This window comes from Bombina bombina, chromosome 1, assembly GCF_027579735.1.
Source record: "Bombina bombina isolate aBomBom1 chromosome 1, aBomBom1.pri, whole genome shotgun sequence".
In the NCBI taxonomy this organism is placed as follows: domain Eukaryota; kingdom Metazoa; phylum Chordata; class Amphibia; order Anura; family Bombinatoridae; genus Bombina; species Bombina bombina.
Window position 1 is genome coordinate 1,176,954,389 of NC_069499.1, and position 12,954 is coordinate 1,176,967,342.

The 12,954-nt window shown below is 42.9% G+C and overlaps 2 protein-coding genes across 2 annotated transcripts in view; both read left to right on the top strand.

Moving 5' to 3' along the window:
- Positions 1-12,954, top strand: part of ITGB3 (integrin subunit beta 3) — a 211,378-nt gene that overhangs the window by 50,551 nt on the left and 147,873 nt on the right. The gene's annotated exons all lie outside the window — the stretch shown is intronic.
- Positions 2,352-7,893, top strand: LOC128646940 (uncharacterized). The gene is made up of 2 exons (XM_053699750.1): positions 2,352-3,517; positions 6,323-7,893. Exons 1-2 carry the CDS (start codon positions 2,368-2,370, stop codon positions 6,601-6,603), a joined length of 1,431 nt encoding a protein of 476 aa, XP_053555725.1. The 5' UTR covers positions 2,352-2,367; the 3' UTR covers positions 6,604-7,893.

Here is a 12,954-nt window from a genome sequence, read left to right on the forward strand (position 1 = left end):
TGTGTAGGTGAATAGAACTAGCCCGCTCCCGCAGACAGACTCTGTTACGCCCCTCATCTGAAATTATCATCGGGTCTGCTAGGAGGGGAAATAGAAAATATTGTTTAGTAATGGTTTAGTGAGACGAGCCTAGAGAAGCATCCCTAGGCAGCAGCCTAAAGTGCCCTGTGGCACATGCCGTCTTCATATTCTCTCACTCACTTTCTCTTGCTGTCTGTTTATTTTTATTACTGTACATGTTTTCTCTATCCCTCTCTGTTTCTAGTGGTGCCCCTTGTTTTTCTTCCTAAGGTCTTTGTTTAATCACCACAGCCTTTCTCTCTTTTGTTCTACTGTGTTAGAATTACATTGTTTTTTCTCCCTCTCAGGCACTGTCTTCCACTTTTGTTTTTCTCTTGTATGTAAATTCTTTTTTTATTTATTTTATATCACACTTTCTTTTTTTTTATCTATTACTCTATATCTGTCTATCTGTTTTCTTTCTTTCTCTCTTTCTCTTTCTCTCTCATTATTTCTGTTTCTCTCTCTCTCTTTCTTTCCACAGTTACCCTCTGTCATTCTACAATGACATCCTTTTGTTGTTCTAGTATAATTTCCTATTCCTTTTCATGTTCATCTCGTTTTCACATACAAGGAACTGACCATCATTACAGCTTCCCCAATCAGTTCCTAAAAAGGAAATGTTTTCCTGGGTCTCACATCATGAGGGGTAATTCTTCTAAAACATATGTAACCGTCAAAATCTTGCACCACAGCCAGCATCCCCTCCCCTCCTGAGATACTCACCAAACATCTGGAACATTTAAAGCTGCAGATCCTGAAAAAAATAATGTACTAATGACACTCATGTTAAAGGAACCAGTCACGGGGTGTTCTAGTGACATCTTTAAGGGATCATTCCCTACGAGCCTGGAAGTGTCCTAAAGTCAGTGACATTTTTTAAGGTGTCATTGACAGTGACATGTTTATGGGGACATTTCCTTTTAGGAACAAAGTGCTAATGCCATGTTATAGGAGTCATCCCCTGTAGAATTAAAGTGCACTAACTTTACAAGTATGTATTATAAGTCAGTCCCTAAGAATAATACAAATGGCAGTGACATATTTAAAGAGACAGTCTTTTCAAGTACCAAAGTTTACTTACACCAGTGATATGCTTAAAAGAAAAGTTAAAACATTTTCTATACCTATGTATTATATGTCAGCAAAAAAACTCTGCATTGCAAAATATATACATAAAAATAAATGTATAAAACAAAATCCTGTTTCTTCTGTTATGTGTGATCAGTCCACGGGTCATCATTACTTCTGGGATATAACTCCTCCCCAACAGGAAATGCAAGAGGATTCACCCAGCAGAGCTGCATATAGCTCCTCCCCTCTACGTCAGTCCCAGTCATTCTCTTGCACCCAACGACTAGATAGGATGTGTGAGAGGACTATGGTGATTATACTTAGTTTTTATGACTTCAATCAAAAGTTTGTTATTTTACAATAGCACCGGAGCGTGTTATTACTTCTCTGGCAGAGTTTGAAGAAGAATCTGCCAGAGTTTTTTACTATGATTTTAACCGGAGTTGTTAAGATCATATTGCTGTTCTCGGCCATCTGAGGGAGGTAAAGGCTTCAGATCAGGGGACAGCGGGCAGATGAATCTGCATTGAGGTATGTAGCAGTTTTTATTTTCTGAATGGAATTGATGAGAAAATCCTGCCATACCGTTAAAAATGACATGTATGTATACACTTCAGTATTCTGGGGATGGTATTTCACCGGAACTACTCTGTTAAAGGTCACTAATCCTTTTAATAGCTATTTTTCATGTTAAACGTTTTTTGCTGGAATGTAGAATCGTTTACATTGCTGAGGTACTGTGTGAATAAATATTTGGGCATTATTTTCCACTTGGCAGCCTTTTTTGCTTTTATTTGTGACAGTTTCGTTTCTCTTCACTGCTGTGTGGGAGAGGGAGGGGCCGTTTTTGGCGCTCTTTGCTACGCATCAAAAAATTCCTGTCAGTTACTTTTTTATTTCCTGCATGATCCGGTTCATCTCTGACAGATCTCAGGGGTCTTCAAACTTCTTTGAAGGGAGGTAAATTCTCTCAGCAGAGCTGTGAGAATTCTTATAGTGACTGTGAATAAAAACGTTGCTTTGTATTTTTTATGTCAAATTTAATTATTGTTATTTTCTAATGGGAACAAACCTTTGCTAAAAGTTGTGTTGTTTTAAAGTTTGATGCTATAACTGTTTTTCAGTTCATTATTTCAACTGTCATTTAATCGTTTAGTACCTCTTTAAGGCACAGTACGTTTTTGCTAAAAAAGATTATAACCAAGTTGTAAGTTTTTTGCTAGTGTGTTAAACATGTCTGACTCAGAGGAAGATATCTGTGTCATTTGTTCCAATGCCAAGGTGGAGCCCAATAGAAATTTATGTACTAACTGTATTGATGCTACTTTAAATAAAAGTCAATCTGTACAATGTGAACAAATTTCACCAAACAGCGAGGGGAGAGTTATGCCGACTAACTCGCCTCACGCGGCAGTACCTGCATCTCCCGCCCGGGAGGTGCGTGATATTATGGCGCCTAGTACATCTGGGCGGCCATTACAGATAACATTACAAGATATGGCTACTGTTATGACTGAAGTTTTGTCTAAATTACCAGAACTAAGAGGCAAGCGTGATCACTCTGGGGTGAGAACAGAGTGCGCTGACAATGCTAGAGCCATGTCTGATACTGCGTCACAGCTCGCAGAGCATGAGGACGGAGAGCTTCATTCTGTGGGTGACGGTTCTGATCCAAACAGATTGGACTCAGATATTTCAAATTTTAAATTTAAATTGGAGAACCTCCGTGTATTACTAGGGGAGGTCTTAGCAGCTCTCAACGATTGTAACACCGTTGCAATACCAGAGAAACTGTGCAGGTTGGATAAATACTTTGCGGTACCGGCGAGTACTGAAGTTTTTCCTATACCTAAGAGACTAACTGAAATTGTTACTAAGGAGTGGGATAGACCCGGTGTGCCGTTCTCACCCCCTCCAATATTTAGAAAGATGTTTCCAATAGACGCCACCACTCGGGACTTATGGCAAACGGTCCCCAAGGTGGAGGGAGCAGTTTCTACTTTAGCTAAGCGTACCACTATCCCGGTGGAGGATAGCTGTGCTTTCTCAGATCCAATGGATAAAAAATTAGAGGGTTACCTTAAGAAAATGTTTGTTCAACAAGGTTTTATATTGCAACCCCTTGCATGTATCGCGCCGATTACGGCTGCGGCAGCATTTTGGATTGAGTCGCTGGAAGAGAACCTTAGTTCATCTACGCTAGACGACATTACGGACAGGCTTAGAGTCCTTAAACTAGCTAATTCCTTCATTTCGGAGGCCGTAGTACATTTAACAAAACTTACGGCTAAGAACTCAGGATTCGCCATACAGGCACGTAGGGCGCTGTGGCTAAAATCCTGGTCAGCAGATGTTACTTCTAAGTCCAAATTACTTAATATACCTGTTACAAACTGCTGTTTGTAACTGGCCCTTTAAATGAAAAATTGCCCTGCTTCCCTGGATTTTGGAGAAGCCTATTTGCCAGCCTCCTTCCACATGACTATGGCCCCTGGAAGATTGTGCCCCTGAGGACATATTGACTTTTGTTGGGTGTGTGTGGCCCTTTAAGAACCATCTGGGGACATATGGTGACTTTGATGAACAATGCCCCTTTAAGACTATGTCCCCAGACCTGTGAAATGACTTGTCCCTGGCTTTCTCCCACTTGGTTCAGTTTCATTGTGTGCCATTAAGAGTTAAATTTTGTTCAGCTTCAAGAAACCTATTCTAAATACAAGTCTGCTGGGATTAGCTCTAATTAGGTTTAGTGATCAACTTTCCCATTGTCTAATCAGACTAGTATTGATAAGGTGGACTGCATTGTTTTATTGTGTGTAATGTTATCTGCTGAAGTAAATGTTGTGGCCTGTCAAAGGGAGTGTCTCTCTATCTAATATCAAATGTGTGATGGGGGATTTTATGCCTCCCCCTGAGAGTGTCCTGTTTGCATGTAACCTGAATAAAAGCAGGCTGTGTGCTCCAGCACATCAGACCTATTTTCTGTCCCTCTAACTTGCAGCTTTGACTCATGTTTGTAGGGGACAGCTTCAGCTAATATCACTACAGGGATTGCTGACTATGGTGCTGATGATTCTTTGGTGAGCGCTAGGAGCATCCTTTTCTACGGTCCAACTTCCAGCCAGCCTGGAGGCAACCGTAACATTTGGCGGCAGCGGTGGGATTGGCGTCCTAGCGCAAGGAGCAGCACCACAACAGCACTGGTATCGTAGGAAAGTTATTGAGGGCAACGCTAGCCACTGCGCAGCGTCCCTACCTACAGCAGCATGGAGCTGACAAGACACTATTCAGAACCCTGTGAAGAGCACCTCAACCTGATCCGTCGCTATGAGGGCGCGGATTTCGTTCCAGAGGTAAAGAGGCGGCTAGTCCGATATGGTCCAGACCCTGCACAGGAGGTAGTCAGTCGCATCATCCGGGAATTGGATACGGAGAACAAAGCGGCACGAGCCTTTGAGCGCCAACTGTGGAGTTTGAGGGTCTGGACACCTGGTCTCCAGCGAGAAAGTGAGTCACAGGGAGCGGAGAGCAACGACCTCCCTTCCCAGCGGCAGCCAGAGTTACAGGGAGAGGAGAGCAGCGACCTCCCTCCCCAGCGGCAGTATACCGTGCAGAGGGAAGAGACAACCAGTCCCCTTCCCCAGCCAGAGATACCAGAGGCAGCAGGCCTCATAGACTGGTCCTGGGAGGACCCCCAGCAGGCAGGTGGAGATGGGACCGCAGTCTCTCTACCGGCCCTACAGGGATGCTGGGCAGGCGGCCCAGATCCCCAGCGACAGACCCAGCTACAGGGAGGGGAGAGCATCGACCTCCCTCCCCAGCCGGAGTGTGCCTTCCAGGGAGAGGAGACAACCGGTCTCTCTCCCCAGCCGCAGCATGTTCCACAGGAAGCGGAGAGCATCGACCTCCCTTCCCAACGGCCACCGGAGTATCAGGAGGAGGAGGTAAGCCAATCTCCCCCTCCCCAGCTAACTCCTAACTTGGGCCCAGGGTTAACAGTGGAGATGTTAACCCCCACTGACCCCCACGTTCCCTTTGCCACCGGGCAGGACTATGCCCCAATTCCCCCAGCAGAAGAGCTGGCATCAGGACAGAGCACTGCTGGCCTCTGCCCTACAGACCTTGTCCTTGTTACAGGACTGGCCTACAAACCCCTCACCCCAGCAGAAGTGCTGGCACCAGGGCAGAGTGCCGCTGGCCTCTGCCCCCCAAGTACCATCAGCTATTTGCCCAGCTGCGCCAGGAAGGCAGAGGATGCTACACTTTCATCCTATAACCTGGAACTTACAGGCCAGTGCTACTTGTTGTGGGGGGGCTGCTTTGCTGCTAGTGTTTATTTATGGGTGGGTTGCGAGACTAACTTAGGCACTGACCGACAGAAGGTCAGGTGCCTGGTTAGTCTCCCTCCAAAAGGGGAGATATGTTACAAACTGCTGTTTGTAACTGGCCCTTTAAATGAAAAATTGCCCTGCTTCCCTGGATTTTGGAGAAGCCTATTTGCCAGCCTCCTTCCACATGACTATGGCCCCTGGAAGATTGTGCCCCTGAGGACATATTGACTTTTGTTGGGTGTGTGTGGCCCTTTAAGAACCATCTGGGGACATATGGTGACTTTGATGAACAATGCCCCTTTAAGACTATGTCCCCAGACCTGTGAAATGACTTGTCCCTGGCTTTCTCCCACTTGGTTCAGTTTCATTGTGTGCCATTAAGAGTTAAATTTTGTTCAGCTTCAAGAAACCTATTCTAAATACAAGTCTGCTGGGATTAGCTCTAATTAGGTTTAGTGATCAACTTTCCCATTGTCTAATCAGACTAGTATTGATAAGGTGGACTGCATTGTTTTATTGTGTGTAATGTTATCTGCTGAAGTAAATGTTGTGGCCTGTCAAAGGGAGTGTCTCTCTATCTAATATCAAATGTGTGATGGGGGATTTTATGCCTCCCCCTGAGAGTGTCCTGTTTGCATGTAACCTGAATAAAAGCAGGCTGTGTGCTCCAGCACATCAGACCTATTTTCTGTCCCTCTAACTTGCAGCTTTGACTCATGTTTGTAGGGGACAGCTTCAGCTAATATCACTACAGGGATTGCTGACTATGGTGCTGATGATTCTTTGGTGAGCGCTAGGAGCATCCTTTTCTACGGTCCAACTTCCAGCCAGCCTGGAGGCAACCGTAACATTTTTACCTTTCAAGGGGCAGTCTTTATTTGGGCCCGGTTTGAAAGAAATTATCGCTGACATTACAGGAGGTAAGGGCCACGCCCTACCCCAAGACAAAGCCAAAGCTAAGGCTAGACAGTCTAATTTTCGTCCCTTTCGGAATTTCAAAACAGGAGCAGCATCAACCTCCACTGCACCAAAACAGGAAGGAGCTGTTGCTCGTTACAGGCAAGGCTGGAAGCCTAACCAGGCCTGGAACAAGAGCAAGCAGGCCAGGAAACCTGCTGCTGCCCCAAAGACAGCATGAACCGAGAGCCCCCGATCCGGGACCGGATCTAGTGGGGGGCAGACTCTCTCTCTTCGCCCAGGCCTGGGCAAGAGATGTTCAGGATCCCTGGGCACTAGAGATCATATCTCAGGGATACCTTCTAGACTTCAAATTATCTCCCCCAAGAGGGAGATTTCATCTGTCAAGGTTGTCAACAAACCAGATAAAGAAAGAAGCGTTTCTACGCTGCGTACAAGATCTGTTATTAATGGGAGTGATCCATCCGGTTCCGCGGTCGGAACAAGGACAAGGGTTCTACTCAAACCTGTTTGTGGTTCCCAAAAAAGAGGGAACTTTCAGGCCAATCTTAGATTTAAAGATTCTAAACAAATTCCTAAGAGTTCCATCGTTCAAAATGGAAACTATTCGGACAATTTTACCCATGATCCAAGAGGGTCAGTACATGACCACTGTGGATTTAAAGGATGCTTACCTTCACATTCCGATCCACAAAGATCATCACCGGTATCTAAGGTTTGCCTTCTTAGACAGGCACTACCAGTTTGTAGCTCTTCCATTCGGTTTGGCTACGGCTCCAAGAATCTTCACAAAGGTTCTGGGTGCCCTTCTGGCGGTACTAAGACCGCGAGGGATTTCGGTAGCTCCGTACCTAGACGACATTCTAATACAAGCTTCAAGCTTTCAAACTGCCAAGTCTCATACAGAGTTAGTTCTGGCATTTCTAAGGTCGCATGGATGGAAAGTGAACGAAAAGAAGAGTTCTCTCTTTCCTCTCACAAGAGTTCCATTCTTGGGGACTCTTATAGATTCTGTAGAAATGAAGATTTACCTGACAGAAGACAGGTTAACAAAGCTTCAAAATGCATGCCGTGTCCTTCATTCCATTCAACACCCGTCAATAGCTCAATGCATGGAGGTGATCGGCTTAATGGTAGCAGCAATGGACATAGTACCTTTTGCACGCCTACACCTCAGACCGCTGCAATTATGCATGCTAAGTCAGTGGAATGGGGATTACTCAGATTTGTCCCCTACTCTGAATCTGAATCAAGAGACCAGAAATTCTCTTCTATGGTGGCTTTATCGGCCACACCTGTCCAGGGGGATGCCATTCAGCAGGCCAGACTGGACAATTGTAACAACAGACGCCAGCCTACTAGGTTGGGGCGCTGTCTGGAATTCTCTGAAGGCTCAGGGACTATGGAATCAGGAGGAGAGTCTCCTGCCAATAAACATTCTGGAATTGAGAGCGGTTCTCAATGCCCTTCTGGCTTGGCCCCAGTTAACAACTCGGGGGTTCATCAGGTTTCAGTCGGACAACATCACGACTGTAGCTTACATCAACCATCAGGGAGGGACAAGAAGCTCCCTAGCAATGATGGAAGTATCAAAGATAATTCGCTGGGCAGAGTCTCACTCTTGCCACCTGTCAGCAATCCACATCCCGGGAGTGGAGAACTGGGAGGCGGATTTCTTGAGTCGCCAGACTTTTCATCCGGGGGAGTGGGAACTTCATCCGGAGGTCTTTGCCCAAATACTTCGACGTTGGGGCAAACCAGAGATAGATCTCATGGCGTCTCGCCAGAACGCCAAACTTCCTCGCTACGGGTCCAGATCCAGGGATCCGGAAGCAGTTCTGATAGATGCTTTGACAGCACCTTGGAACTTCGGGATGGCTTATGTGTTTCCACCCTTCCCGCTGCTTCCTCGATTGATTGCCAAAATCAAACAGGAGAGAGCATCAGTAATTCTAATAGCACCTGCATGGCCACGCAGGACTTGGTATGCAGATCTAGTGGACATGTCATCCTGTCCGCCTTGGTCTCTACCTCTAAGACAGGACCTTCTGATACAGGGTCCATTCAAACATCAAAATCTAACTTCTCTGAAGCTGACTGCTTGGAAATTGAACGCTTGATTTTATCAAAACGTGGTTTTTCTGAGTCGGTTATTGATACCCTGATTCAGGCTAGGAAGCCTGTTACCAGAAGGATTTACCATAAAATATGGCGGAAATACCTATACTGGTGCGAATCCAAAGGTTACTCCTGGAGTAAGGTTAGGATCGCTAGGATTTTGTCTTTTCTACAAGAAGGTTTAGAAAAGGGTTTATCAGCTAGCTCATTAAAAGGACAGATTTCAGCTCTGTCCATCTTGTTACACAGGCGTCTGTCAGAAAATCCAGACGTCCAGGCTTTTTGTCAGGCTTTAGCTAGGATCAAGCCTGTGTTTAAGGCTGTTGCTCCGCCATGGAGTTTAAACTTAGTTCTTAACGTTTTACAGGGTGTTCCGTTTGAACCCCTTCATTCCATTGATATAAAATTGTTATCCTGGAAAGTTCTGTTTTTAATGGCTATTTCCTCGGCTCGAAGAGTCTCTGAGTTATCAGCCTTACATTGTGATTCCCCTTATCTGATTTTTCACTCAGACAAGGTAGTTCTGCGTACTAAACCTGGGTTCTTGCCTAAGGTAGTCACTAACAGGAACATCAATCAAGAGATTGTTGTTCCATCCCTGTGTCCAAATCCTTCTTCAAAGAAGGAACGTCTTCTACACAATCTGGATGTAGTTCGTGCTCTCAAGTTCTACTTGCAGGCAACTAAAGATTTTCGCCAAACTTCTTCCCTGTTTGTCGTTTATTCTGGACAGAGGAGAGGTCAAAAAGCTTCTGCTACCTCTCTCTCTTTTTGGCTTCGTAGCATAATACGTTTAGCCTATGAGACTGCTGGACAGCAGCCTCCTGAAAGAATTACAGCTCATTCCACTAGAGCTGTGGCTTCCACTTGGGCCTTTAAGAATGAGGCCTCTGTTGAACAGATTTGCAAGGCTGCAACTTGGTCTTCGCTTCATACTTTTTCCAAATTTTACAAATTTGACACTTTTGCTTCTTCGGAGGCTATTTTTGGGAGAAAGGTTCTTCAGGCAGTGGTTCCTTCTGTATAATGAGCCTGCCTATCCCTCCCGTCATCCGTGTACTTTTGCTTTGGTATTGGTATCCCAGAAGTAATGATGACCCGTGGACTGATCACACATAACAGAAGAAAACATAATTTATGCTTACCTGATAAATTCCTTTCTTCTGTTGTGTGATCAGTCCACGGCCCGCCCTGTTTTAAGGCAGGTAAATATTTTTTAAATTATACTCCAGTCACCACTTCACCCTTGGTTACTCCTTTCTCGTTGATTCTTGGTCGAATGACTGGGACTGACGTAGAGGGGAGGAGCTATATGCAGCTCTGCTGGGTGAATCCTCTTGCATTTCCTGTTGGGGAGGAGTTATATCCCAGAAGTAATGATGACCCGTGGACTGATCACACAACAGAAGAAAGGAATTTATCAGGTAAGCATAAATTATGTTTTTCAGATTAGAACAGTCCAGGGACATACATATGTTTATTTTGTCTTATTTGCTGTTGCCAATAAACACCAAAATAAAATACAATTCTGCAATGATCTAAGTAATTACTGTGTTGCGTGAAGCAGGATGCACTCTGGGGGGATAGAGGGAATGAAAATGTTTCAGAAGTAAATTAGTTGACAAGTAGGCAAAATAAATATTGATTGTGCAGTGATTTTTGTTTACTATGTTTAATTAAATATTTGATGGAGGAATGTGAATTTGAGTTTAATGTCAGCTACTAATAGAACCAAAATGTATTAATGATAGTCGCATATTTAAGCAGCTTGTCCAAAATATGGCCAAGTATTATGATGCCAGTAACATAATTAAAAGGATGTGAGTGGCATATTTATATATTGATGCCAGAGAGTTGGAAGGAAAGGAAATTTAGTACTTAAAGGACAAGTCAATACAGTAGATTTGCATAATCAACAAATGCACAATAAAAAGACAATGCAATAGCACCTAGGGTCCGATTTATCAAGCTCCATATGGACTGCTGCTCCATAACTTGTCCGCCTGCTCTGAGGCCACAGACAGAAATCAACCCGATCGAATACGATCGGGTTGATTGACACCCCCTGCTAGCGGCCTGCAGGGGGCGGCATTGCACCAACAGTTCACAAGAACTGCGGGTGCAATGATAAATGCCGACAGCGTTTGCTGTTGGCATTTATCGATGTGCAGCGGACATGGTACGCTACATTGTATCATGCCTGCTCGCACTATGATAAATATACCCCTTAGTCTGAACTTTAAATGGGTAGTAGATTTTTTTTCTGACAAATTTCAGTCTCTTTCCACTCCCCCTGTATCATGTGACTGCTATCAGCCAATCACAAACGCATATACGTATATTCTTACACATGCTCAGTAGGAGCTGATGACTCAACAACTATAAATATATATAGAATGTGCACATTTTGTTAATGGAAGTAAATTGGAAAGTTGTTTAAAATTGCATGTGTTATCTGAATAACGAAAAAATAATTTTGACGAGTGTCCCTTATTCTATTGATGGCATTGACACATTGCACTAATATGATTTTTTTAGGCTTTAAGATTTTGCTATTTCAATATAGATTCATTTATTATGTTTTACCTTAATATCTAAGCAGCCAGCTCCTGTTGTGGTATCAAAGTGCATGCTTAATTGATCATCTCTCTTAGAAACAGTTTGCAAATTGCAATAACCTTTTAAGGTGTCAGTCAATGTGTATATGTATCCAAACTGTAGTATTGACAGGTCCCCTAAGAAGAAAAAAATCAATAAAGCTGCTAAATTGGACCTGCTATGGAAAAATGTAGAGTCAGTAGGTTTTCATTGCTGCTCTATTTTAGTAACTGTATGAAACCCAGATTATTATTAATATTATTATTTAGTGACAACTTGCATTATGTGTGTTAGTGAATAATAGTTGTAGTGACAAGCTGCTAGAAATCTTCTGACCCTAGCTCAATAACCTATATCAAATAGTTACCAGCATTACTGCTCAGTAACAGTAATCTCCGCACAATTAAAGGGACATGAAACCCAAATATTTTCTTTCATGATTTAGATAGAGCATACAATCTAAAACAACTTTCCAATTTACTTTTATTATCTAATTTGCTTTATTCTCTTGATATCATTTGTTAAAAAGAATATCTAGATAAGCTCAGGAGCTTGAAGCTAGCTGCTGATTGGTGGCTGAACTTGTATGCCCATTTCCATTGGCTTACAAATGTGCTCAGCTAGCTCCCAGGAGTGCATGGCTGCTTCTTCAATGAAAGATACCAAGAGAATGAAGCAAAATTGATTACAGAAGTCAATTGGAAAGTTGTTTAAAAAATGTATAATCTATCTGAATTATGAAAGAAAATTTTGGGGTTTCACGTCCCTTTAACTGTTGTGCAGTACAGCAAGCACTTATAACTGTGAATTTGGCATTTCTTTAACTGCGCTAAAATGTGTTACTTTCAACAATGTTTTCATTTTAGGGTCATTTTGGGTTTTGGTAGACAAATATTATTCCTCTCATTATTCTCCGTATTCGGGGTCTCTCACTGGGCCTCTATAATAACTGAAATAAGAAGAAATTGGTGCATGTTGTGGAAAGCAAATTGCCCTGATTAGTTTCACTCTTTGTAATGCTTCTGATCATGTTTTTAGTTTAGACCAGGGCTCGACAAATACAACATATAACAATCCAACCCCACTTTTAATTATATATGTAGCAAGAGAGCTTATAAAGGAGTCAACTGCATTCTCCTTGCATATCAAAACAAATCAACTATTGACCTAAAGCAGGAATAAAGGTTGGCCCTAGAAGCTGGTGCTGAAGAATCTTTTGTTACGTGTTTATGCATTGCTTGCTTATAACTATGGGGTTATCATCTTTCCGATCCTGTTTAGTGGCTGGGTTTGAGCTTCCGATATGTGTTTTTCAAGTATTGGGAAAAGTTTGGATCTGAGCTGATATCGGAAAAGTCACCTATATAATACATGGACACCATTGACTCCGGTGATCTTAATCAATCTAATTTTGTTATTTAAAGGGACACTAAACACATTTTTTTTCTTCATGATTCGGATAGAGCATGCAATTTTAAGCATTTTTCTAATTTACTCCTATTATCAAATTTTCTTCATTCTCTTGTTATCTTTATTTGAACAGCAGGAATGCAAAGCCCATTTTTGGTTCAGCACCTGGGTAGCGCTTGTTTATTGGTGGCTAAATGTATATACATATATATATATAGAGAGAGAGAAAACAGCCCCCCATTGACCTCCATGTAAAGGCACTTTAGGTGCCTTTTTTCTTTAAACACCCCAAATCCCCTCACTTTAACCCTTTATAACTGTTTTGTACAGGGGTTTTTTTAAATAAAAATGCTCATTTTTATTGTACAGTACATGTTAATGTACTGTCCTCTTTATTTTGGGGGCAATTCGGGCAACTTTTTATTTTTTATAGCGCAAAGTGAAA